This window comes from Equus asinus, chromosome 6 (assembly GCF_041296235.1).
Source record: "Equus asinus isolate D_3611 breed Donkey chromosome 6, EquAss-T2T_v2, whole genome shotgun sequence".
NCBI lineage: Eukaryota > Metazoa > Chordata > Mammalia > Perissodactyla > Equidae > Equus > Equus asinus.
In genome coordinates this window covers 67,120,376-67,147,194 of record NC_091795.1, presented here as the reverse complement: position 1 = coordinate 67,147,194, position 26,819 = coordinate 67,120,376, and the positions used below count along the sequence as shown (strand labels likewise).

The 26,819-nt window shown below is 42.6% G+C and overlaps 1 protein-coding gene and 1 long non-coding RNA gene across 2 annotated transcripts; one reads left to right on the top strand and one right to left on the bottom strand.

Annotated features, from left to right (window-relative positions):
- Positions 1-365: 365 nt before the first annotated feature.
- On the bottom strand, positions 366-13,295 carry COX7A2L (cytochrome c oxidase subunit 7A2 like). The gene is made up of 3 exons (XM_014859183.3): positions 12,894-13,295; positions 4,119-4,250; positions 366-2,852 (listed from the first exon to the last, which is right to left on the bottom strand). The coding sequence occupies exons 1-3, from the start codon at positions 12,963-12,965 to the stop codon at positions 2,712-2,714; spliced, it is 345 nt and encodes a 114-aa protein (XP_014714669.1). The 5' UTR covers positions 12,966-13,295; the 3' UTR covers positions 366-2,711.
- LOC123286541 (uncharacterized) lies at positions 12,626-16,472 on the top strand. Its single transcript, XR_006529018.2, has 3 exons — positions 12,626-12,750; positions 15,416-15,496; positions 15,838-16,472. It is a non-coding gene; the product is annotated as an uncharacterized lncRNA (long non-coding RNA).
- Positions 16,473-26,819: the final 10,347 nt, after the last annotated feature.

Genomic DNA, 26,819 nt, shown 5'->3' with positions numbered 1-26,819 from the left:
ATGTTTCACCTGAATCCAATCATAAGGAGACAGACAAATCCAAGTTGAAGGATGTTTTGCAAAACACTGGCATGAACTCTTCAAACAGGTCAATGTCACAAAAGACACTGACGACTGTTCTGGATAAAAGGAGACTAAAGGGACATAACTAAATGTGACATGTGATCCTTGAGTGGATCCTGGACCCAAAACAAAAACAAAAACCAACTATAACTGCTAAAGGGAAGGTAAAATGCTGCAGTGCATTTGAAAACAGTCTGGCAGTTCCTCATAAAGGTAAACATGAAGTCACCATAATGACCCAGCAATTCCACTCCTAGATAAATATACCCAAGAGAAATGAAAAGACACATCCACACAAAAACTTGTACACCAATGTTCACAGAAGCATTATTCGTAATAGCCAAAAAGTGGAAATAATCCAAATGTACATCAAATGATGAACAAAATGTGGTGTATCTATACAGTGAAATATTATTCAGCCATAAAAAGGAATGAAGTACCAATACATACTACAACATGGGTGTGCCTCAAAATCATTTTACCAACAAGCCAGTGACAACAGATCACATATTGTACGATTATATTTAAATGAAACGTCCAGGAAAATCTACAGAGACAAAAAATAGATGAGCATTGCCTAGGGCTAGGGGGTGGAGTGGGGAAGACAAATGACTGCTAACGGGCATAGGATTTCCTCTTAGGGTAATAAAAACTTTTGGAAATTGATTGTGGCAATGGTTGTACAATTCTGAATACAGTAAAAACCAGTGAATTGTACACTTTAAATACATGAATTGTATGGTATGTGAACTACATTGCAATAAAGCTGTTATTTTAAAAAAACACAACTATAAAGACATATTATTGGGATACCTGGGAAAATTGAAGTATAGACTATCTATTAGATAGTAGTACTGTTATCAAAGTTAAATTGAGTGTGAGAACTGTATTATGGTTATAAAGGAAAATGTCCCTATTCTTAGGAGATACTGGCTAAAGTATTTATGACTGAATTACCATAATTCCACAGCTTAATCTTAAATGATTCAGCAAAAACCAAATGTGTGTACAGAACAGTCACTGTGGGTGCCAGTGTTTGTGAGGGAGCAAGAAACAGTAAAGGTGGCAATATATTGATACCTGGTGATCTAAGTGATGGATATCTAGGTGTATATTGTACTACTCTTATAATCTTTCGTAGTCTGAAATTTTTCACAATAAAAACTAAGGGAGGGGCCGGCCCCATGGCCAAGTGGTTAAGTTCATGCGCTCTGCTGCGGCAGCCCAGGATTTTGCTGGTTCGGATCCTAGGCGCTGTCATGGCACCGCTCGTCAGGCTACTCTGAGGCGGCATCCCACATGCCACAACTAGAAGGACCCACAACTAAAATACACAACTATGTACTGGGGGGATTTGGGGAGAAAAAGCAGAAAGAAAAAAAAATAGATTGGCAACAGTTGTTAGCTCAGGTGCCAATCTTTAAAAAACAAAACAAAACTAAGAAGAAATACTAGACAAGAATAAAGTTTAGACTTGTACAGACAAATAAGGGCTTCCTAGCCTGTGAGAATGATAGTGAATGTTTTCAAACACCATACTTTATCCTCAGTAAGACATCACTGTTCTTTGCTATGTCAAGACAGACCACTACTTTATATATAATAAAATTCCACCATTTTTCAGCATTAATATAGGGTATGTGAAGTCTACCAATTGTGACAGCACAGGAAATTACGTCTAAATGAATGTGTGTTACAGGCATATTTCACTAAGGAACAAGCAGGTTTCTTATAAGAAACCATATGGTAATCATCACTATGCCATTAGCCTCCTATTACCTGACTTTGAGGAACCGTCTTGTAAAGATTATCTGGTGCCTAAGTAAAAGGAAAGAAGTTCGATTTAAGACGCCTCTGGTGTTCTGAAATTATTCTGAAAGGTCATTTAAAAGGACTTCAAACTTGAGATTTTTTAATCCATGTATTTATTCCACAATCAAAATAAATCATAATTTAAAGCCATAACATTTTTAAAAGGTAAAGGGGAATTTGTGTCACAGCTGCATTAATAAAACAGACATCAGTCTAAAGTGCAACACTAAACAGGTGTTCTCTGTTCCCATGGTGGAATAAATACACAACAATTACACACAAAACGTCACTAAAGATCTGAGATGAGGCAAATAACCCTTAGAAACAAACTGCCTGATGAATAGAGACAGGCTGCAGATAATTTCTGTTAACATTTTACTGCAAGATGGAAAAATCCCCAAGGTGACCACTAACTCAAATCCCTCAGTTTATGTGCTTGGCCTCACTTCGGTCTTCCTTCCCCGCTCACATCCAAACCTGGAAAGGCTTCAGCACCCCATGCTCAAAACCCCACTCTAAGTCCCCAAGACCCTAAGCACAGACTGCTGTTCACGAGCCTGCGTGCAACCTTCATGCAGAACCTCCCGGGGAATCAGGAGCCCAAGCTCGGAGAGCAGCAGCACTGCTTTAAACAACAGTTTTAACTGTCGAATGAGCTCTGACAGGCCATGAGCATTTCATAAACAAACCAAAATACCGTCTTAATATCTTCCTATTTTTCCTGCAAAATGTTAAGTAGACCATTCAAGTAAAAAAGAAAAATTTTACAGAAACAATGAAAAATGAAAATTCAAAGGGTTTATGCCAAAAAGCAAACCAGTCCTCTGCAGCCCAACTCATTTGTTTCTGGGCTGTGAAGCCATGTAGAGGGCGATCAGGCAGTAGATGGTCCCTCCCAGCGTCAGCGCCATGGTGGTCCGGTAAAGCATTTGGTCAGGCAGGCCTCGTTTCAGGTGGATGGGCACACCATCGGATTTCTTGAAAGCAAGAATTATCAAGGACATGGTTGATAAGAAAAAGATTTTACAATTTAGGCTAATCAAGAACAAATGTCTCTACTTTATATAACTAATCCATCAACACACTGCAGTGGGAAAAGCCCTAATCCATTAGCATGCTAACTGAAATATTGGTGTATTTTCTTATAAATGTAGCTAAAGTGTCTAAGTCCAAAGTCATTCAACATGCAGCCTCAGGAACATGCATGCAACAAATTGCAAATTTCTAAGGAATTTATCATATATTGCTTAACTAGGAAAGCAGCACTGGTGAATGTTTTTGAAAGGCAAAGGTAATCAGCAGCTAAACAAAGAATTATAGGCACGAGAAAGGCTCCACACACAGTTCTACATCTAGTTTGACTTGTGAGCATTAGCGGATGAAGTCTGAGCATACTAGGTCAATTAATAGGTTCAAGTCCATTTTGTATTCAACTGCCTTCTTTTCATTAGGCTGTTAAATCTCCGTTTAATAATGAGCCTATATAAAACGTTTAATCCATTATTTCGCCCAGTCTCCAAAATCCCTGCCCACCACAACTCAAGATCCCAAATGCCCGTTCAAGTCTTACTTATCAGATAAAAGGGATTAAACTGATCAAAAGTTCCCAAGCTGCTCCTGACTCTGGACAAATTTTTCAGGAGGGGAATGCTACCTTCCAGCAACAGCATAACAGGCGCTGCCAACTCCCCTGGTGCCTGAGATGTATGTAGTCAGGTCACCAACCTCTCAATTATCTGTATGCAGATTAATGTTAATACTATTTTAAAATCCAATTCTGGCTTCTCTCGGTTGATCAGCAAACCCGAGAGAGCCTCCTACACTTCTAGCAACAGCTCAGTGAATTTTAATATCAAGCAAGCAAAAAACAATTACAAGAAAACTTGTTGCCAAAAGTCACTGCATGCGTTATGAAGCCAAACACATACTGGATTACTCAGTGTTATTATTCATTACACATGCTATTGCTTCCTCCATCCAATGGATGATCAATAACTATATATGCAATCTGAAAACCTGCATATCCTTAAATGCTGATGAGGAAACTCATCACCCCCTCTCCTTTTATCAGTTTCTACTTACATAAAGTTCTACTAGTTTGTGGCTCAAACTAAAATCAAGAGAATTCTATGTAAGGAAAAAGGGAAAGTGAGTAGTAAACTAGATTAAGACTCAGTTTCATAAGGTTTTTTTTAAGCCTACTTATTTCACAAGCTTCTCTGTTCTAGACTGTCTTCTCTCACCTGGAACAACCTCTGCAGCTCTGGAACTTTGTTTCTCCCAGCATAATCATATGCAGTAGAATCAGAAGTCAGTTTAGTTGGTGTGGCAAATATGATAGGCGGTGCTTCTGTGGAAACTAGAGGCTTTAATCCCTGGAGGAAAAAAGGAAAATGTAAAGTTGAAAGTATGTCTGCGCATCTGAACAAAGCTTTCAAGGAGCAGGCTGTCTGGAATAGTGGAAGCAGTCATTCAACCAGACAAGAGGGAAGGAAAGTCTCTCCGACTCTGCATTACAAGGCCTTTCAGTTTAAGGCTTAGTTCTTAAACCTTCAACAAAACTCCCTCGTCCACCTTCCCAGAGCAAACTCCATCAAGAAGAACTCCCCACCATGAAGACGAGGGAGAGGAGGAGAGGGCGAAAGGAGCAAACAACAAAGGCCTAATCTGAGCTTCCAGAAATACCTATTGTGTCTACCTTCTTATCAAACGAGTAAAACATTTATAATCTGTATGAACTATTGGTTAGATTTCAAAAGAGACCTGGCTGTCCCTCTTCTCCTCTGGGTGAGATGATGTCCTAACATGGAATCTCTAACCCCAGAGTGAACTTCAGAAACTTTCCAAACACAGAGTTAAGAAATATCTCAATGCGGAAGAGCCTGTAATGGTAAGAGGCCTGTCTTTCAGGACCAGAAAACAAAAAACAAAAAAATTATGGTAGAGCAACTGAACTTTCCAGCATTAACAAGCCTGTAAGTGAATGAACATACAGAGTATAAATAAAAAGGAAACTTCAGTGTTCTCATCTGTGATGTGAGAGTACACACGTATTACACACAAAGCACCTACTGCTGAAAGGACAGCATGAAGTAATAAATATGTGCCTATAGCAGTGTCTAGCACACAGCAGGCACTCAATACAAACAAACTGAATGAGACATGGGGGTTAACATAGGTTTACTATCTGCAGCTCCCTCAGCCACATGGATAAAAGAAAGACAAACACATAGGCTTAAAAAGAACCTGCCAGGGGAGAAAAATGAAGCACTAATACAAGCTACAACATGGATGAACCCTGAAACATTATGGTGAGTAAAACAAGTCAGTCACGAAAGACCACATATATGATCGCATTCATATGAAAGTCCAGAATAGGGAAATCTACAGAGACAGAGAGTAGATTAGTGGTTGCTTAGGGCTGGGGGGTGCAGAACAGAGAGTGATAGCTGTGAGACATGAGTTTCTTCTTGAGGAGATGAAAACGCTTTAAAATTAATGTAGTGATGGTTGCACATTATCTGTGAATACACTAAAAACCAGTGAAGTGATCATTTTATTTTATTAAGATTATTATTTTTTGGTGAGGAAGATTGGCCCTGAGCTAACATTTGTTGCCAACCTTCCTCTTTTTGCTTGAGAAAGATTGTCCCTGAGCTAACATCTGTGCCAGTCTTCCTGTATTTTTTGTATGTGAATTGCCACCACAGCATGGCTGACACACGGTGTAGGTCTATGCCCAGGATCCAAAACCACAAACCCCAGGCCACCAAAGCTGAGCTTGCAAACTCAACCACTATGCCACCAGGCCAGTCACTGAAGCGTACACTTTAAATGAGTGAATGTATGGTTTGGAATTATATCTCAATAATGCTATTTTTCTAAAAAAAGGAAGGTAAAGGAACTCTGGTTTTCTATCTGAAGGAGTAAACCTACAGTGGCAGACATATAGACGGTTCTCCAAAATAACCCGCAGATTAAAATAAGGAGCTGAGAATTACAAACCAATAAAATCACATCCTTTTATATCAAATTCTACCTAAGAAGAATAAAATTTTAAAGTTAGAAAGCAGAGTTCAAGTCCAGCCTTTTCTATTTTACAGATGGAAACGGAAATCCTTTGCCTAAATTAACATAGTCATCAGACCCCTGGTTCTTGATCTCTTCAAAGAAATATAAATTTACCTATAACAAGACCTATTCTAAAGACACACATTGAAAACCTCAATGTTACTCCCAGCAGGCAAGGCATTAGTATCAAAAAGGCAACAAAAAAGTATTAAAGTAAACTTGGCTTCTATTTCTTCTGACCTAGTCCAGTAAATGGGAATGAATCATGGCCTTTTTTCTGTACTGCATTCACTCATTAGACATATTTTATTGAGCACTTACTCTACAGTGGAAATACATAATGAATAAGACAGATAAAATCTCTGCCATTATGGATATTAGTGTTACAGAATAACAGCAGCTAATATCAACTGAGCCCTTGTGATGCGTCCAGCACCATGTTAAGCATTTCACAAGCACCATCACATTTAATCCTGACAGCAACCCTTGGGAGATGTTACTATTCCCTTTTTACAGAGGAGAAACTGGATCAGAGAAGGAAACTAGCCTGAGATCATAGAGCAAAAAGACAGAGCCACATCTCGAAACTCCAGCCTCTCTGAAGTGCAGAGCCCTGGCTTTTAAGTATTCCACTCCTGCACCCACCACCGCCTCTCAACTACTGCTTAAAAACAACCACCCACGTAAAGAGAAAGTTTGGTCAGTAAGCTATTAGCCTACATTTGATATAAAACACACCCAGAGACTCAGGAGTCAGAGATGGGAAGAGGGGCCCTAACCACTAGATAACAAAGTTAAAATGGATCTCTCTTTGAATTGGAGAATTTTAGACACTCCCTTAATCATTCTGTGAGCTCTCTGTATTTTCTGCTAATGATCATTTCCCCTTGAATCGAAAAATTAAAAAACCCTTCCTACCAAGCATCTCCAAAAATGGTTTGAAATTAAATTCATGTTTTGACAGGACTAACGTGAGAGCATTTTTAGACAGGATTACACATAATTACTTTGTGCATGTTCACCCAGCAAGTGATTCAAAACTACAGCAAAGTTTTTGAACAATATCATCTGAAAACAGGAGTATCAACCATTTTAACAGTTTTAAATAATTCCACATTTCTGTTATAATATTGTAAAAGTTTACAATATAAAATTTTTAAGTTACCTATAATCCCATTATCTTGTCTCATCAATTGTTATGAATTATATATTTTCTTCCAATCTTTTTCCACAGGTATATTTTAATATCTTTATAGTCATAGTGTAAAAATTCTACATTCTGCTTTTTTCATTTATAATAAGCATTTTTTTCCGATTCCTACACAATCTTCATAACTAAATTTACTCTTCACATTAACCCTGTGAATGAGATATGAGTCCATCTTACAGATGATTAAAACAAAGTGTAGAAATTCCCTAAGGAAGATGAGATTCAAACCCACTTGTTTTTATTACAATAATTCAGCTGTCCTGGCCCCACAGGTAAAAGGAATGGATACGGTGGTAAGGCACTTCACCTACCCATCATTAAACCTCCTAACAATTTAAGAGCAGTCCATAGTTCCAATGTTTCAAGGTAGCTAGACAGGACTAGCACCAGGGTTCTCAACAGTGGACTTGACCAGGAAACTGTATTTACAGGAAAGGATCTAGAGCAAATCCCTTCACCTATGCCTCCTTCAGGGCTGCAGTTGCCCCAACCTAGAAGAATTATGAGCCTCAAATATGTCTCTCCCCATCTCAATAAATGACAACGCCATCATTCCAGGTATTCAGGTCAAAAACCTTGGAATTATATTTAATACCTCTCACTCACAAATTTGCAAATCCTTTTGACTCTATCTTCAAAATATATTCACAATCTGACCACTTCTCACTCATCTTCACCAATCCGCACTCTGGTAGAGACCCCTGGATTTTTACAACAGCCTCCTAACTGGTCAGCCTGCTTCCACCCTTGCTGCCCTGCAGTCCACTCTTAATGCAGCAACCAGTGACAGTGTTAAAACAGAGGATGTCACGACTCAGCTCAAACCCTCCCAAAGGCCTTCTATCTCACTGAGCACAACCCAAAATTCTTACAATGGCTTCCAGGGCGCTACAAGATGCACCCCTCAAATCCTGCCCCCCTTACATCATCTCCTTTCTCTGCCCCAGCCCAATGGACTAGCCCCTTAAAACTCCCAAGCACCAGGGCACGTTCCCTCTGCCTAGAATGCTCTTCTCCAGGTATCCACCTGACTGGCACCCTCACTTCCTTAAGGTCTTCGCACATGTCACCTTCTCAGTAAGACTCACCCTTACTACCCTTTTTTTTTTTTTTGAGGAAGATTAGCTCTGAGCTAACTACTACCAGTCCTCCTCTTTTTTTTGCTGAGGAAGCCTGGCCCTGAGCTAACATCGTGCCCATCTTCCTCTACTTTATACGTGGGATGCCTACCACAGCATGGTGTGCCAAGCGGTGCCATGTCCGCACCCAGGATCCGAACCGGTGAACCCCAGGCCGCTGAGAAGCAGAACGTGGGAACTTAACTGCTGCGCAAGCGGGCCGGCCCCTACCCTTTTTAAAACTGCATGTCCTCTTCCTTACATTGCTAACAATCTATCCCCCTTTCCTGCTTTATTTTTCTCCACAGCACTTATCACTATCAAACATACTATAATCTACTTCATTTACTGTCTCTCCCCCTACTGCAATGGAAGCCCCAAGAGGGCAGGATTTTGGCATGTTTTGTTCACTGCTCTTATTTCCCAAGACTTAGAAAAGCCACTGGCATAGAGAGCACATCCAGAAAATACCTGTTGAATGTATAAATAAGCTCAGGAAGTCAACAGGTTCACCACAAATGCAGACTTGCATATTTCAGAACCAAAGTCACGTAAATCAGGACTTGATGGCAGAGCCTCCCATACCTCCCAAAGCAACAAAAAGACAAGTGAAAGCTGTTCTTAAAATAACTGGACTGCAGACCAAGTAGAAATCACAAGTTTTGCTTTTTATATTGAACCTCCTAGCTGTTTACACAATCTCTACCCCTACGATTGATTAAGAGCCATTCAACCACAACCACACTTAGTAGTTGAGTTCTTCCTAGTCTCTCTTAGTTGCTCCAAATTTTTAAAGAGAAAAGTAAAGATGATTTTTTCCCCTCAAAGTTGACTGGCCCAAAGTTTTCCTTTTAGGTGTCAGAGGAGGAAGGAGGATGGAGAAATAACAGAATTATCCAAAAGCTTTTTAATCTTCGATAGAAATCTATGAACTCTTTCACTCTGATTTTGGACTACAAACAAGCTTCAATCCTCAGTGACTCAAGTTCTTCATTTCTAACTGCCTGCTAAGTATCACCACCTCTGTGCTTCCCTGACACCTCACACTCTGCACATCCAAAATTCATCCAGTTTCTCACAAGCCTAGTCAGGAGTTCCCCGTTTCTGTGGAAAGCACCACCATCCCCCATTACCCAGTCATCTCGGTGCCCTCCTTCCTCATCTTCAAGATCCCCCTCATCAGGCATTAAGTCCTTATCTCCCAGACCTCTGACACTTTCTCCATTCCTACGCAGAAGACCCTGAACTACCTTATTAGTATAACAGGCATCCTTGGCACTGGTCTCTTCCAGTCAGATTATCTTTTGCAAGCATAGCTCTAGGGGGCCGGCCCCGTGGCTGAGTGGTTAAGTGCATGCATTCTGCTTTGGCAGCCCGGGGTTCGCCAGTCTGGATACTGGGTGCAGACCTACTCAGTGCTCATCAAGCCACGCTGTGGCAGCATCCCACAAACTAGAATGACTTGCAATTAGGATATACAACTATGTACTGGGGCTATGGGGAGGGGAAAAAAAAAAGAGAAACACTGGCAACAGATGTTAGCTCAGGTCCAATCTTCCTCACCAAAAAGCATACCTTAAAAAAAACTAAAAAGCACAGCATACTGCTCCTCCATCACAAACCTTCCAGGAAACTAAAGGTAAGAAGCATGCCCTTGTTTCAAGACACGACTGTCCTTGTTCTGGACAAGACTCTACCACAACTCTGTGCATCAAGTTGCTTTGCCAATTCCTACTCATTTCTCACAAAATTAGGTCCTACCATCCTAAGCCCTTCATGATCTACCACTATCTACCACAGCCAAAGGTACCTACTCAACAATTCCCTGGCAGCCCCCCTCCCCTCCCTCACTCTCACATTTCCCCTTACCCAGCTAAAATATCAGTCTGTCATCTTAACAAGGAGAGGAATTGCTGGGTCATATGGTAAAAATATGTTTCACTTTCTAAGAAACTGCCAAACCATTTCCAAAGTGGCTGCAGCATTTTACATTCCCACCAGCAATGTAAGTAGGGTTCCAGGTTCTCCACATTCTCACCAATACCTGTTGTCTTTTTTATTTTAGCAGGTGTGAAGCGGTATCTCACTGCGGTTTTGATTTGTATTTCCCTAATGCCTAATGATGTTGAGCATCTTTTCATGTGCTTATTGGCCTCAATTTATTTTTGACACGGGACACAGAAAAGTAAAGAAAACACTTTTCCATCAACTACTGGAAAATGCCCTCCCCACAATTACTTTCCATCAAGTTGATTTATAAACCTCCACCTATACTATCATTAGAGAACCAGCTTTTCCATATCAGGTTATTCAATGCACATTAGGTTACTGACTGTACATAACACTGAAAGTCACAAATATCTACATTTTACAGTGTGCTAACGTTCCAAAGAAAGGAAAATCTGAAGTACTTCTAATTACCAAAGTCAGAATACCTGGTTTTGTGGATGCCTATCAAGACCACTCTGAGATCTGTAATTCATATAAAGCCTACACAACATCACTTCTTTCAACATAACCTAAGAAATCCTTAAGTACTAAGAAGTTCAAATTCTCAAGAGAAACACAATTTAAAAGGTGCTAGAAATCTGAAGGTCCTAGTTGTACCAAATGCATCTCAGGATAATCTCTGTGTTGAGTGCCAGTTTAATTTCAATATGTGTTAGTTTTAGTCTAAAACTTCACTTTTTCCTTACTAGGTAACAAAACCTAAATCATGCTAAGACCTATTAAAAGAACATCTACAACCACCAACAGAATAGATCAATTGTGGTATATTCATACAATGAAACCCTACATAGCAATAAAAGGAACTATTAATACATGTAACATGAATGAACTACAAAAATACTGAGGAAAAAAAGCCTTACACAAGAGTACTGTGTGGTTCCACTTATATGAAATTCAAAAATATGCAAAACTATCTATTTATATTGATAAAAATCAGTATAGCAAGGTGGACAGGGATTGACAGGGCAAGAGTAAGAGGGAACTTCCCAAGAATAATGTGATGCTCTATATATTAATAAAGGTGTGGGTGGCACAGCGTGTACATTTGTCAAACTCATCAAACTGTAACATTTAAGACCCATGCACTGAAAATACACTTTCTTTATAGTAGAAGCACATATGATAGAAATGGCTATTTTTCTATAATCTGTAAAAGAAATCATTGTCGAAATTCCCTCTTTAAACCCCGTTACAAATTTGGTTTCAGTGACACCACGCTGGTTTCCCTTCTAGTCCTGGATTGTTCTTCTGATAAGTTCTCCTCCTCTACCCTCCCATGTTTCTGGGTCTTATCATATGCCCACCTTTCTTCCTGATATCCTCCCCATCACAGATTCTACCACCACCTATGGGCTGCAGCCATCCCGATCTATTAAACTCCTTATTCATAAATCTAGCTGCTACCACACATGACATATCACAGGCTCAAAACTTATAAACCTGGACCGTTCCTCCCGATCACCACAGCCCCCAGAAACTTGCTCTTCTTGCCCTCTCTATCCTAGTTAACAGCAATCTAATCGCAGACTGAAATCATTCTTAAACATCCTCCCCCTTGGGCAAGTTGCAGTGACCCACCGAAAAAGGAGGAGGTAACAATAATGGAGCATCCTTTACACTCCACCTGGGCCCCTTACTATTCCAGTTCGGTTTTCCAACTGCATTCAACCCTTCCCACACTACTCTATGAGAAGGAATTAATACGATTGTATCTCAAACTCAGCTTCTGGAGAATAGCTAACACTTATCCAGCACCAACTACCTGCGAAGGCGTGCTAGTCACCTGACACACACCTCATTTAATCTGTACTAAAGCTGCCCTAGATGAAACTGAGCTCACAATAAGTTGACTTGGTCAAGATCATAAAATTAAAGCAGCAAAGCCAGGACTTGAGCCCATACTAAGAGTCTAGGACTCTCAAGTACCTCATCTCTACACCACAAGCTCAAGAGTGGAACGCCAATTAGCAAAATCTGAGTGAAATCGGAATACTTTTCAGACCACTCAAATAATGCGCATCCTTCAACCATTCTAAAGTTGGGAAAGCGTAAGCTCGTTGCAGGTAACTGCCCAGGTTCATCTGGGTATCTCAACGCACCGTTAAGTCTCCTAATTCTGATCATACAGCCCCTCCCGCCCCTAAGACATTCCTTCGGTGCTGTCATCCTACCTCTCCAATCTCGTGCTCGGATGAGGCTGCCGTCTGGGCTGCGGCAGAGGGGTAACAATGGGAGACTGAGGAGACCGAAAGCCGGACCTCCTTACAAAGCAGAGGGGCGAAATTCGGACTCCACCGGGTCACATTCTGGGCCCCGCCGATCGCACGAGCCACCCCACGACCCACAGGCAACGACCCCGGGGGTCACCTTGACCCCTGCTGAGTGCCAGGCCCAACTTCCGCGCCGGGCCAGCCCCACCGGGGGAGCAGCTACGGAATGAGGAGCCTCCATGGCCGCGGCAAATGGGTGCGTAGAAGCGCCGGGAGGTGCAGGGCGAACTAAATCGAACCACAAACATAAACCTCGCCCGCCTCCGGCGCCGCGACTGCCTAGCGCAGAAGCTCGGGCCGCCACTTCTCTTGTCCGAGCCGGCGCGGCGCTACCCGTACCTGGGGGCTATAGGCCTCGGAAGCCCATGCTCCCGCCAACTTCTGCGTGAAGCCACTAAACTTGTAATACATGACGCCCGGTCTCCGGCTTCTAGCGGCCGCTGCCTGCGCGACCGCTCAGGAGAAGGACCCTGCCTCCTCGGCTGTCCTCCCAAGGCTCAGTCCAAGGACCCTGCGCCAGCAGACGGGCTGCCCGGAGAGCGCCTAATTTAAAACATGCTCGCTTAAGTCACATAAGGGAAGGAGAAGCCGGGCACTAAGGACAAAGAAAGGCGAAAACAGCTATAGGAGAGCTCAGAAAGCCGCTGTATCGGGGTCTGTAGAAAACACGAGGTTCTCTCTTCCCTCCCATTTAGATTCGGGCAATGCTAAGGCACCTTAAGAAATACGCAAGCGCCCGGCGAAGGAAGCCAGAGGCTGAGGGACTCGGCGGGGTCGAGTGGGGCGGACTCTGGGCGGGGCCGGGCCTGGGACGAGAGGGGCGGGGCTGGGGCGAGGCGGGCGGGGCTGCGCGGGATGAGAGCTCCCCATCAGGCGGGGAGAACTAGTGATTCGCCGAGCTTAACTTGCTCCTACTGTCATTTTTTGCCTCCCCTACCTCGGTCACCTCGTGAAGCACCACGCTGTTACTCCGTCGGTCCAGGAGCCTGGACCTGTCCGCCGGGCTTCTCCTGCAACCTGGGAGGAGAAAGCAAATAAGAAAATGTGGAAGCCACCTACTGAGATCTATTTAGTATCAAGGGCTATTAGGGGTTTCGCCCCAATAATATAAAGATAGCCTCCTGGGCTTCGGAGCAGAAGAAATACATAGTGATCTAAACTTCAGGCACCAGGACGTAAATTTTGCAGTTTCTCAGAACTGATTTTTACTCTTACCTGAGTTTTATGGGAACTGGTTACTCATCCTTTTCCTGGCGTCTGCCCTTTGAGATGAATGAGGTGGGGAGTGGAAGGGAGGTGGACTAGAAATACTTGAAAAATTTGGACCTTGGGCCTGAAAGATCCAGGACTACCACTTTCACTTCCGGTAGTAGTCAATTCAGTTCAACTTAAAGATGTTTTTTAAGCCTCCACTATGTGCAAGGTACTGCATAAAAGGAGTATACTGGTTTCCTACCTCCAGGGATGGAGCAAGGCTTTTCTTAGCTTTATCATCTAACTAGAGGTTTTCACAAGCATATTATGGATGCATTTATAGTGCATTTATGAAAGGCTGTGGCAAACTGATAGGTGATACTACCCTTTATATAACATTTTCCTTAAATAAACTCATTTAATCTTTTTTTTTTTCATTTAATCTTGACAACAATCCTATAAGGCAGGTGCTATTCTCATCTCCATCTTACAGCACAGGAAAGTAAGGCCCATAAAAGTTAAGTAGCTTGCCCAGGTCAGCTATTAGTTAGTGGCAGAGCTGGTCAACTGGCTCGAAAGTCTGTACTCTTAAGCACTACATTATAGATAAATAGATATAAATCCATTCTGAGAAGAGGAATATGAAGGCTGAGTAACTCAGACCTAGGGTGTACACCAGCATCTTGACTTTGGTAGGTGTACGCCCAAGAGCCCCAGGTGTTCAGCCCTGCTGATGCTATGAAGAGCAAAGGTTTCAGCATATTCATCTGCTCAGTCAATCCAAAATTGCTGCTTTTAGAAAGCAACATTGTGATATAATGGAAAGAACATGCGATTTGAGTTCCAGTCACAATTTTTTCAAGGCTGAGTGATTTGCAACTATTCATTTCCATTTTCTGAGCCTCATTTGCCTCTTCTGTAAAGTAGGAATCATCATACTAATATCTTCCCTCACTAGTGTTCTGAGAATCAACAGTTCAGTAAGTTATAAAGCTTGCACAAATGTTAAGTTGCTGATCTTACCTTTGAATCATTTTACTTTTCCATAGTTCTTGGCTATATATAAGAATCTTAGTTAATTTTTCCTGCTTACTCTAATTTAAATTAATTAAATCAATTGATTGACTTTGTTTTTAAAATGCTGAAATCGCTTGTAGCAAGAAAGAGGAATGAGCCTGCCAGCTAATATTGAGTGGAAGGAAAGGTCTTTCATAGAGTTTAGATTGAAAAGAGAAATTAAATGATTTAGGACAGCTCCCTGTCTCCATCCCACTCTCTTTTGGACGTATATTGGAAGAAGAAAGTAGAGAACATTCCCCAACTTTTAGCAGCACTAAGGTGTACTAGCTCCTTGAAGTAGAAAGGTGCCTGTCAACACTGGTTACTTTCTTAAAGTTCCTGCCATCTGATTTTAGATCCTGCAAGACATAAATTAAGAATCCTGAAAATGTTACAACAGCCAGGCTGTTCAGTGGGAGATAAAATGTCAGTACCAGAGTGTGGGTTGGGATGTCACATGGAGTGGCTGATCACAGGAAGATTTTGTCTCATCTCCCAAATAAAACACAGCATCCTCTGACAGCACTAAAGCACCCTATTCTCATTCTTATTTGCATATCCCAGCCAGCATCAAAGCATGATCTTTCTTTATATCATGATCCCTTCAGGTTGTTCCCTGGATCCTATTCTGAGGAGAAGTGACCACGATTCACAGTGCAGGGAAGCCTGTCAACCGCCAAGTGATTTGAGTGAGTGCAAATTCCAGTCTGGCTCCTGGTGAATCAGATGCTGCTGCTCCTCCATTTGTGAGGACTGTGTGTTAATGGTCTCTGGCAAGCCGCTCTGTGAAAGCACCGGGGAATGGATGGAAGACCAATATAAATTGAAATTGGGTTGTACTGAATATAGGTAGGAACTGCCTCCTTGTGAAATAGTTCTTAATTTTTTCAATTCTCCAATTTTCTGAGAATTGACTTTTTAAAAATTGACGCTTTGTGGGTCTGGCCGGGTTAAAGTGTGTAGGCCCTGTAGTAGTTGAGATCATTGTGGGTTTCTCTTTTTGATCCCTTCAATCCTTCTCTATCTTCAGGAAGCTTCATATACCACCTGGCTTTGGTGTCACCAGTTGGGAGCAGAAATATGAGTAATGAACATTTATTCCAGGCTGATTTACCATGGGGAGGGCATCTCCGGGATACAGGCCTCCAGGAAGCCCTGACTTCCCCCCACTTTACTGTTTCTTTGCTGCCAAATCTTCAAACTGAAGAATGTTTCTAACCTGGGGAAGCATGTTTGTGCACATGGATTTTGCTCATTCTCAGTTTCCCGTGATGGAAAATGGACTATAATAGGATTATGTTACAGTGCAGTGTTATCTTTTTCATTGTTGCTTGTGCCAACCCTCTCTTTGGCAGGAAAGAAGACAGAGGGAAAACATTTCCCAACATTGAAAACTGCTAGTGATATCCCCACAAAAAGCAACCCCAGGAAAATATTGGAAAACAAAATGGGGAGCTGCACACACTTTATGATTCTTGGAATGATAACACTTGTCGTACAATTATTTGGCAATTTTCATGTGGAAGAATTAGAAATCTCAGCTGTCATCTCTTAGTCTTCTTGTCAGTTAAAGTCCTGTCTGATGTGGAAATTTTGTTTGTCTTTGAAACCTGAAATCTGGATTATATTGATCCTATTGAAAAACAATTAAACCTTTGTTAAAGCATGGTCTTTTCATAGCAAAGGAGTTGAGGGTCTGAATGGTGCATTTCTCACCCAAAGGAGGGAAGTGGCAGCTGGGACTGTGGTTGCCGGGACAGCTTTATTGCAGTCCAGGATGAACATATTGACATCAACTCCCTGCTCTGACCTTCTCGTTGTTGAATGTTAATATGGTGTGTGAAGCTGCCTTACTTTTGGCTGCCTGCTTTTCCTTATGTGCAAGTCAAAAGCACATCCACAGAGATTATGGATTTAACTCAATTTTGACACATCACATTTCATTTCACTGGATAAGAAAGGCTGAGGTATGACTCATAATTTATTTTAAATCATTTTAAATACACTTAATTATGCATAGAAAAAAGTTGAGATCCAGAACAAGAGTCATGCGATTTTACATTAACATCACCCATAAAAATACAGTATGTATAATGTTGTCCTATACATAGAAGGAAAGGATGAGCAGTGGCCTTCTCCAGTTTGGGGTCAGAGGCTGTTTCCTAATTACGGAAGATTCTCACTCTCTGCATCATATATGTCTGCAGTGTTGGAATATTTTACAATGAGCATGCACGACTTTTGTAAGCCCACATACACAGACACAAATAAGACAAAACCCCTAAAGGGCATAAAAATTAGAATTTTAAAAATTTAATTATAAAATTAATTTAATTATACCCCAAACTACCAATTAATTTAGATGTGTAGATGGGAGGAACCTACTGAACGACAGTCTCCAAATGTTAAGCCATACGAAGGGTCACTTGAGGGCCATCCTGCCCATTGGAGTAAACACCATAGTGGTTCTTCACAGGACTGTTAGAGAAAAGAATGAATGAATGAATGAATGAACGAATTAACATCACCTCCACACATTGCTGTGAGAAGTGAGCAACCATCCTGGGTAGTTGTTTACATGGGCATCCTGATTACATGAAAATTGGTAGTCAAGTGTAAAAGGAGGGGCCAGCCTGGTGGCGCAGCAGTTAAGTGCGCATGTTCTGCTTCAGCGGCCCAGGTTTCGCCAGTTCAGATCCTGGGTGTGGACATGGCACCATGTGGCAAGCCATGCTGTGGCAGGCATCCCACATATAAAGTAGAGGAAGATGGACACGGATGTTAGCTCAGGGCCAGTCTTCCTCAAAAGAAAAAAAAAAAAGAGGAGGATTGGTGGCAGATGTTAGCTCAGGGCTAATCTTCCTTGGGAAAAAAAAAAGTGTGAAAGGAGATTAAGAGCTATACACCTGGGTCTCAAGAAGATGAAACTTGATGGGTCATTTTCTTTTGAGGTAGCAGAACTTTTGTCTTGGAAAAAAACCTATCTGACTCTATCCAAAAAACATGGGGTGCTCCATAGTCGTTGTGTCCAGATCCCAGCCCTGCACTAGATTTATGACCTTAGGCTAGCTGCGTAACCTCTCTGGGCCACAGAATAAAAATTTCAATTTAACACGGTGATTGCAAGGATTAAATAAAATGATATGTGCTGAAAAAGTTAAAAGAAAATATGTAAATATATGGAAATCTATATGGAAAATAATATTGAGCAAAAACAGTAAAAATGGATCCATAGTCACTGATACAAACCAAAAATTAATTTGGCATGATATAAATCATTAGAATTTTAAGTCTATTGATTCTGTGTTTGTGTAAAGTTAGCCGGTTATACTAAAAATTGTAACCTAGAAGTCTTTCCATTTCCTCCATTCCTATCCCCTTCTCCCTTCTCCTCTCTCCACTTCCTTTCACCGTTCCCCAAAAGTCATAAATATCATTTAAGGCCAGGGGACAGCCAGAGCAGAGCTTTCAGGTGAAATCCAGTATGAAAACAGCCCCCAAAGAAGTGGAATCTCTCTTTAAAGCTTGAAGGCCCAAGAGAGGAGTTGAGTGTCCCACTAAAATAATCGCCAACCTTTCAGCATCTGCATTAAGATAAAAAATCACATCATTTCAAATGCCAAAACCATAATTTTACTTGCCACCTCTTCTGCCTTAGATTCTTAAACAGTGGAGATTTGGCATTTCTTTAGTTTCTGCTACATAGAAACCCAAAGCCATAGCCCTCACTTCAGATCCCCTTCTGAAGAGGGTGACAGGTGCACAGGCTGTAACAACAGACTAGCCTGGGTTTGAACCCCAGCTCTCCCTGCTGACAAGCTCCATTACGTTGGGAAAATTACTTCTCCACGCTGAGTCTCACAGGTGAGACGAAGGTTCTAAATCACAGGATTGTCAGTGCATTATCAGGTAGCAAAGGTACCTGTGTTCACTGTGTTCACTAGTACCTGGGACCTGGGACCAACCTGCCAGGTGATTCCAGAATGGCTGACTTGGGGAGGAGGATTGGGAGGTCAGACTGGGTCTTCTTCCAAGAAATGGACAGGCCTATGACTATCACCATTACGGTCTGAGAAGCAAGGCCATGGAAAAAAGGGTAGGAGGAAGTTATAAAGCTGAGCAAAGTGTCTAATGGAAGGCAAATCTCCTCCTTAAAAGAAAGGAGACTGGAGAGAGTATGACATTCCCAAGAACACAGCTGAGAAAATCAGAAAGTCCAAGTCAAGCGGCCCTGGCCCTGGGCCTGGAAACCCCAGCCACACCCCTGCACTCCACTGACTGACCCAGGAGAGGAATTTGCTAAAGCACCAATGCAAACCACCCGAAGGTTTCCAGTAGGGGGCTTGTGTGGAAGCCGGGCTTTCCAACATGGGGGAGAGCTGGAAGAAGACATGATTGTTGGCGTTTAATTGTGTGGTCTTCACATCTCATTCAACCCCCAGACTTCAAGGCTACCCCATCCTCTTTCCTGGAGCCCACTCTTAGATTCCAACAGCCCACAGATGCACATTGGAGAATAACTGCGTCTATTTTCATTTAAATCATGGTAAAGGTAAAAATCAAATCAAGGTGTTTGTGTTTTCTCCCCTGAGCAGAAGCAAGCGCTCTGCAAACACATGTAGCCTTGTCTCGGCACAGATGTCAGGAACGTGAAGCCTGTAAACCTTCCCAGGCAGTTCTGTTCTTGAATCATTAAGAACAACCGAGTGGGTGGAAGGAGAACATGAAATTGCTGTGTGCACTCATGTTTTGTTTATGGAGCAATCATTTCTAGGCGTGTTTTCTTTTTTTATGAAGAATCTTTTCTATGTTTGCCTTTTAACACCCCACCTTCCTTCCTGTCCCCAGCCCTCCCACACCCACCAAAAAGAAACATTGAGAGCGTTACCAAAATCTCCACAAATTTAAAGAATAAGTTACAATAAGTGTCTCTCTAAACCAATTCCATTTACTCAGTCAAAATAAATGCTTTAGTAAAATGAATAACACAGGTAACAATTGAATTTGAATATTACATATTGTTTAAAAAGCTCATAACGACTGCTCCCAAATCATAAAAATCACTTTCCTTTTTCCATTATTGTGCAATGAAGACACCTTAACCCAGTGAATTGGAAGTTCTAATTAGCAGCAGGGTTTAATTAGTGGTTTATGCGCTTGCCACAAGATTCTTCACTGTGCCTCAGTTTCTTTATCTATAAAATGGGAATATTATCTACTTTGTGAAGATTGAGCGCCTTGAACATAGTAAGCACTCATTAAACTGAAACCGGTAGTACCAATAACCGTTCATGACTGTTATTGATACTGTTATTCTAATAGTCGTGGGACTGGATGGACAGGTGGGGTAGGCTTTTGTCAGACCCTATGGATCCTTTCCTTTGGCATGCACCTCCCCCAACCTTGGCACAGAGCAGACACCCAACAAATGGTGGCTCTCAGACTTCCCATGGTGCTAAGAACCCTGGTTAGTGCCCAGGCTCCCCGGGCCCCCAGCAGTTTCTGTCCACCCCCAGCAGAACTGCTGTCCGTGGAACCCTGGAAGGGGTGTGTGTATTTGTTGAGCTCTCGTGCTGTGTTTACCATCCAGGTGTGTCTCACTTTATTGTTTTTTCTCTCATTGTCTTTCTCGGCATTGTCCCGCCTGGCACACACTCTCAGGCATGTTCTCTGTGACATAGCACAAAGACGTCCGCTTGTTTTTGGCAGCTGTCTTGCTGCTGAAGGCAGGGAATGGTGGCATCAGGTGTTTTAAAAGAGGGAGCGATTGCATAAAATTTTCTCTCTGGAAAACGAGCTTGGTTTTTAAAAAATGTTCCCTGGAACGGATCTAATAACTTAGTTCCATAATAATTTCTCCTCTGCCTGCTCTAATTGCCGGGATTCTTTCAGAAACAGCAGCGTATTGCTGCTTTTCAATAGGCTAATAAGACTGCATTTCCAGAGGGCTTTCAGCCAGAGGAGGGCTTTTCAGACTTTACCCACAGCACCAACAGGTACAGGGAAGCCTCCTCAGTCCAGAAATGGACAAGGGGGACCAGCAAAGCCGGAGCCAGTCCTGGAGAAGGCCTAGGAGGCCCCTTGGGTGCCTTGGGCCTCCAAATCTTTCCCTCCCTGGGAGAGCTTACCAAGCTCCACAGAAGAACTTACTTTTGATCTGAAAGCCTGTCCAGCCAACATTCAGTGTTCAGGACAAGGTCTTAACTACAGGAATGCTAACCAGGCCAGCATGACTACTTCCTTCAAGCTCTAGGAGTCCTGGGGGCTGTCCATCCCCAGCCAGCCCACTCCAGGAGCTAATCAAATTAGGGAACTGAGAGTGGTGGCCACAGACTTTTCCAAGAGAGCTGTAACGCTGTCAGTCAACTAGCACTTAATTTCCGGTGGGCTGTAAAAGTGCCACTTATCCTGCAAGCTTCAGGGTGAGTGGCTCAGTCGGATTCTAAAGTTAAATGGTGCAAGCACAACTACACTCAATGAGGATTTCTTGCTTCAGAATTAAAAACAAAGTGAGAAAGACCAAACCTACTTTTATGTTGATTGTAAACATTGTAGCGAAGGAATCACTTTCCATTAAATTGCCTTGATGAAGCCATGTGTAACCTGAGTTGACAGCCACTGGAGGCCCACAGCCATTTAGCAGCACCTTGTGGGCACAAATGGAGCTTTGCCCTTATGGCTTGAGCATGCTGCTCAGACCAAATTTTAGCCACTTTGACACTGCCTCATCAATAAGGGGCATCCCCAGGGAAAATGGGTGGAGTCAGGCTGAGAAGGATCTAGGGTGAATCCTGGGGCATTTGGAAGGGGAACAGCAGCAGTGGCCCTGACACAGTGAGGCAGTTGGCTGAGGAATGACCAGATGCTGGTCTGATGCCATCAGACATTTATACCTTCTCCTAATCTTGCAGACCTCTGATTTAGAAAATCATGGAGGGGCCGGCCCGGTGGCGCAGCAGTTAAGTTCGCACATTCCCCTTCGGCGGCCTGGGGTTCGCCGGTTTGGATGCTGGGTGTGGACATAGCACTGCTTGGCAAGCCATGCTGTGGTAGGCATCCCACATATAATGTAGAGGAAGATGGGCACAGATGTTAGCTCAGGGCCAATCTTCCTCAGCAAAAAGAGGAGGATTGGTGGTAGATGATAGCTCAGGGCAGGTCTTCCCCCCCAAAAAAAAAGAAAGAAAAAGAAAATCATGGAGAACTTTTCGTTTCTCAGAAGGGCCACGTAAGAAAGAAGAGCGTCATGTAGCCATGTAGCTGAGGCACTGGGTGATGGGGTGAATGCGTGTGGTGGGATTTGGGGAGAAGGAGATTTCCAGGAAAAAACTATAAAGCATTTTATTGACATTTAAATTACTTACAGGGAAAAAAATGCTATTCAATAAATACTACTCAAGAATGCACAGAGGGGCTGGCCCCGTGGCCGAGTGGTTAAGTTCACGCGCTCCACTGCAGGCGGCCCAGTGTTTCGTTGGTTCGAATCCTGGGCGCGGACATGGCACTGCTCATCAAACCACGCTGAGGCAGCGTCCCACATGCCACAACTAGAAGGACCCACAACAAAGAACATACAACTATGTACCGGGGGGCTTTGGGGAGAAAAAGGAAAAAATAAAATCTTTAAAAAAAAAAAAAAAGAATGCACAGAGAGCTTTGATAATAAGGATAGATTAACAGTCCAATAGAACATCCTGTGGTGATGGTAATGTTCTATATCTGCGCCAGCCACGTGTGGCTATTGAGCACTTGAAAAGTGGCTAGTGCAACTGAAGAACTTGTCATTTCACGCCATTTTGATTTTAATTTAGATAATCACATGCGGCTAGTGGCTATGGTACTAGATGACACAGGTTCAAGGGGATCAAGGTGGGAAAGAGAAAGGAGACATAAGAACAACTTCCCTGTTTGTCCGAATCCTGAAAGAAGGAAATCTAACTCATTTGCTAATGAATTCAGGCCACAGGAGTACAAAAATAATTTCAACTTGTATTGAAAAGTGCTTTCATGCCTGTCTAAATGTTGAACCATAATAGCTTCTCTTTTTCACAATTTCAGTGGAAAAAATGCCATTTTATGCTTCTGGAAAATGGAAGTGTCATTCTCAGCATAGACCCACCATTAACGTCTCTATCTCCAAGCCATGTAGGGCTTTGCCTCTGTAAGCTGCTAACATCATGTTTTGATTTTTACAGCCGGAAGCATAAACAAGTTCTTCTAATGCTAATGACAGGTCAGGTTTCCCACCCTGACCTAGGCAACCCCTCCATCCAGTAGTTCACTGCATTTCAACATTTCTGCTTGTGAAGTGGCAACTTACTCCTCTGAGAAATGTTTCACGTGCTGCTGACCGTCATTCCACAACCAGCGCTCATCAGCAGATCCGAGCGCCATCCTTGGGCCTGGGCAAATCCCCTGAGGGTGAAGTGGCCTCTGCCCACTGACAGTGGGCACCAGAGAAGGGGCAGTGCCTGGGCCTCTCTACTGCCCACCGGTGGCCCAAGCCCACAGCAGTCCCTGCAGAACAGGCCCTGAAGCCCTTGGCCTCACCCCTTGCAAGGGGCAAAGGTCAAGCAGGGGTGGTTTGAGTGAGATGGAACAAAGTCACCCAAAGCAGGGTGCAGACTGGGTGAAGGTCTTCTGGTCAAAAACGAAAAACAGCTGGGACCAGCCCCATGGCCGAGTGGTTAAATCTGCGCGCTCCGCTGCAGGCGGCCCAGTGTTTCGTTGGTTCAAATCCTGGGCGCGGACATGGCACTGCTCATCGAGCCACGCTGAGACGGCATCCCACATGCCACAACTAGAAGGACCCACAACTAAGAAGATACAACTATGTACCAGGGGGCTCTGGGCAGAAAAAGGAAAAAAAAAAAATTTAAAAAAAAAAGAAAGAAAAACGGAGAGATCCAGTAAGCCAGCAGCTTGGAGCTGTGTGTCTGAGCCAGACAATAAGCTTTTAAAAATCCATAAAGTGCAAGAGGCACACAACAGACTCTCTGATGTCAGCACTCTGTCCTGGTCTGGGGAAAAGCATGGAGGATGGCCCTGCAGCAGAAGGGCCCCTAAGTGGTGGGGAGGGGCGTGGGATGTCCCAGCCAGCCCATGGGTGCAAAGAGCACAGACATACCAGCCCAGGATGTACAGGTCTGGATGGGCAGCTGAGCTAGGCCTGCTTAATTGATACAGGCTCCTAAAGAGCAGGATAAACAGCATTTGGGGCCATTTACTGTGAAATGGACTGGGATGTATGAGAAATCGGCCTTGTATGGCCAGAAAACACATACGTCGGCAGAAAATAATGTCCTGGGAAAGTTTTAAATTGAAGACGTGCCATTCTGAGTGTGCCGAGGCATTAATGCTTATGTAATTAATCATTTCATATTTGAAGATTGGGATTTTTTTCCCTTTTAATTAATTAGCCAGTGGATTCATTATAGTCCATTTTTCATGTCAAAAAGGCAGTGGGTTCTTGAAGAAGGGAGGGGGCCACAGGGGAGAAGTGACAGCTGCAGTAGTGACATAGTGTGTGGCGAAAAGTAGAGAACCACCATCATCTCTGCCCCAAACATCCATGTGGAGGGACTGAGAACCTAAAACTTGTCAAAACACATGGGATTTTTTCCAAGTGCCCCGAATGTGAGCCTCCACTGGTGCTCACATTTTCAGAATCTGCATTTAGCCCCTTAGCAAGAGTTGTGGCCTGCTTCGCCAATGGATTTCTCTTTTACTGGAAAGAGGGTGTACCATGAGGGCTAACGATGGGGCTCTGTGGCCAACCACCCTGGGTTCCAGTCCCGACTGCACCTTCTTAGCTGGAGACTTTGAGCAAGTCATTTAAACCTCTTTGTGCCTCAGTTTCCTGCTCTGGACAATGAAGATAATTGTAGTACCTCCCTTAGGGTTGTGGACAGAATAAAATACAATAATGTATATAAACTGCTTACTTAGGCGCCTGGCTCATATTGAACACTCAGAAATGGTAGGTATTATTACTAGAAGAGCGGCACTTCTTTATGGAACAGATCACCACTCTTGACTTCTTCAGAAAGCTCTATGTGTGTGTTAAAAAACACATAACATAAAATTTAACATTTAACCACTTTTAAGTATACAGTTCTGTGGCATTAAATACATTCATATTGTTGTACAACCAATAGCACCATCCATATCCAGAAAGTTTTCATCTTTCCCAACTGAAACTCTGTACTCATTAGGCAATAATTCCCCATTCCCTTTGGCAACCACCATTTTACTTTCTGTCACTATTAATTTGACTACTCTAGGAACCTCATATAAGAGGAATCATTTAATATTTGTCCTTTGTGACTGGCTTATTTCACTTAGAATAATGTCTTCAAGGCTTATCCATGTTGTAGCATGTGTCAAAATGTCCTTCCTTTTTAAGGCTGAACATTATTCCATTGTATGCACATACCACAGTTAAGTTTACCCATGCCTGGGTCAATGGATACTTAGGTTGCTTCCATCTTTAGGCTATGGTGAAAAATGCTGCTATGAATATAGGCACACAAATATTTGTCGGAGTTCCTACTTTCACTTCTCTTGGATATATACCCAGAAGTGGAATTGCTGGATAATATGGTAATTCTGTTTAATTTTTTTGAGGAATCATCATATTATTTTCCACAGCCACTGCACAGTTTTATGTTCCCACCAGCAATGTACAGGGTTCTCCATATCCCTGCCAACACTTGTTATTTTCTGGCTTTTTTAAATAGCCATCCTAATGGGTATGAAGTGGTATCTCATTGTGGTTTTGACTTGCATTTCCCTGATGACTAATGATGTTGAGCATCTTTTCCTGTTCCATGGAGTTTTTTGATAGCAAATACAAAGGGGAGAACGTGAAGAAACTCCTTGGGTTCTGGACACAAGAAGTGCTGAGAGTAGAGAAGACAAGGTTGTCTTTCTATGGAGATAAGATGGATAGATAGATAGATAGATAGATAGATAGATAGATGAATATGGAGAGATGTTACATTTAGTATAAGCATAGAAACAAAAGTCTAGCCTGGTTTGTGCCAAATCATTAACTCACAGGGTTTAGCTCTGGGACAGTGGGAGGATCTTTTCTATTCCTATTTTACTTTACATGTTTCATGAAAAGGGAGGATAAGGGGGTGGAATGATAAGTGTTTTACTTTTATTTTTGCATTTTTCTGTATTTTCCAATATTTCTATAATAAATGTGTTGCTTTTGTAAAAAGAAAGATCTTTTTTTAAAACAACCTTGGGAACATTTGCAATTATGTTTAATTTCATAAGCTAATAGGTTCAAGAAACACAGACCAAGAGATGAAACCCACAAACATCTGAACTGAAACCTTTCTACTGCTCCACTGCATCCTACTTGGCAAAGGCATAGAAGAAATAACTCTTGACTGTGGCTCTGCCTCTCTGTTCAGAAACAGTCAGCGCCACTCCCAGGGTCTGGTAGGGGCAAAAGGGAAGACTACAGAAATGTAAGATGCACACCGGCTTTCATGACGTTTACAGTCTTGTTGATGCTGATGCTCACACAGAACACAGTGAAGGTACCACAGAGAACTTCACAAAAGTGTGCAATTGTGGACGTGGGTGTGATCTAGGCTCTTTTGATACAAGATTGCCCAGAGCTCTCCACAGTTTGGCAACCTCTCCTGGAGTAGTGGTGACAGTGGTGGGTGGAGACTGAGCTGACCTTGAAGGATGAGGCAAATTAAATGAGTGTGCTGGGGAGGGAATCAGGCAGCACTCCGGGTCCTGGGGACAGTGTGGTTAAAGGCCCTGAGGTGAAATGATCCAGGGCTGTGCTGGCACTGCAAGGACTCCGCCTGGCAGGAAATGAGGCAGACGTTCAGAGATGCTCAAATAATTAGACAGGAAATATGCTAACGTTTTTTGCCTTGACTTCAAAAATAATACATGTTCATTAAAGAATTTGTGATTAGATATAGATGGAAAGATAAATATATCTTTTTTAACAAAATAAAAAGATGTTATACTGTTCTA

Excerpts from the sequence above, each read along its gene's own strand:
- COX7A2L (XM_014859183.3), bottom strand. The coding sequence starts at position 12,965 with ATGTATTACAAGTTTAGTGGCTTCACGCAGAAGTTGGCGGGAGCATGG. Across the intron at positions 4,251-12,893 it reads CCGAGGCCTATAGCCCCCAG|GGATTAAAGCCTCTAGTTTC; the intron begins GTACGGGTAGCG and ends TTTTTCCTCCAG. Across the intron at positions 2,853-4,118 it reads AGCTGCAGAGGTTGTTCCAG|AAATCCGATGGTGTGCCCAT; the intron begins GTGAGAGAAGAC and ends CTTGCTTTCAAG.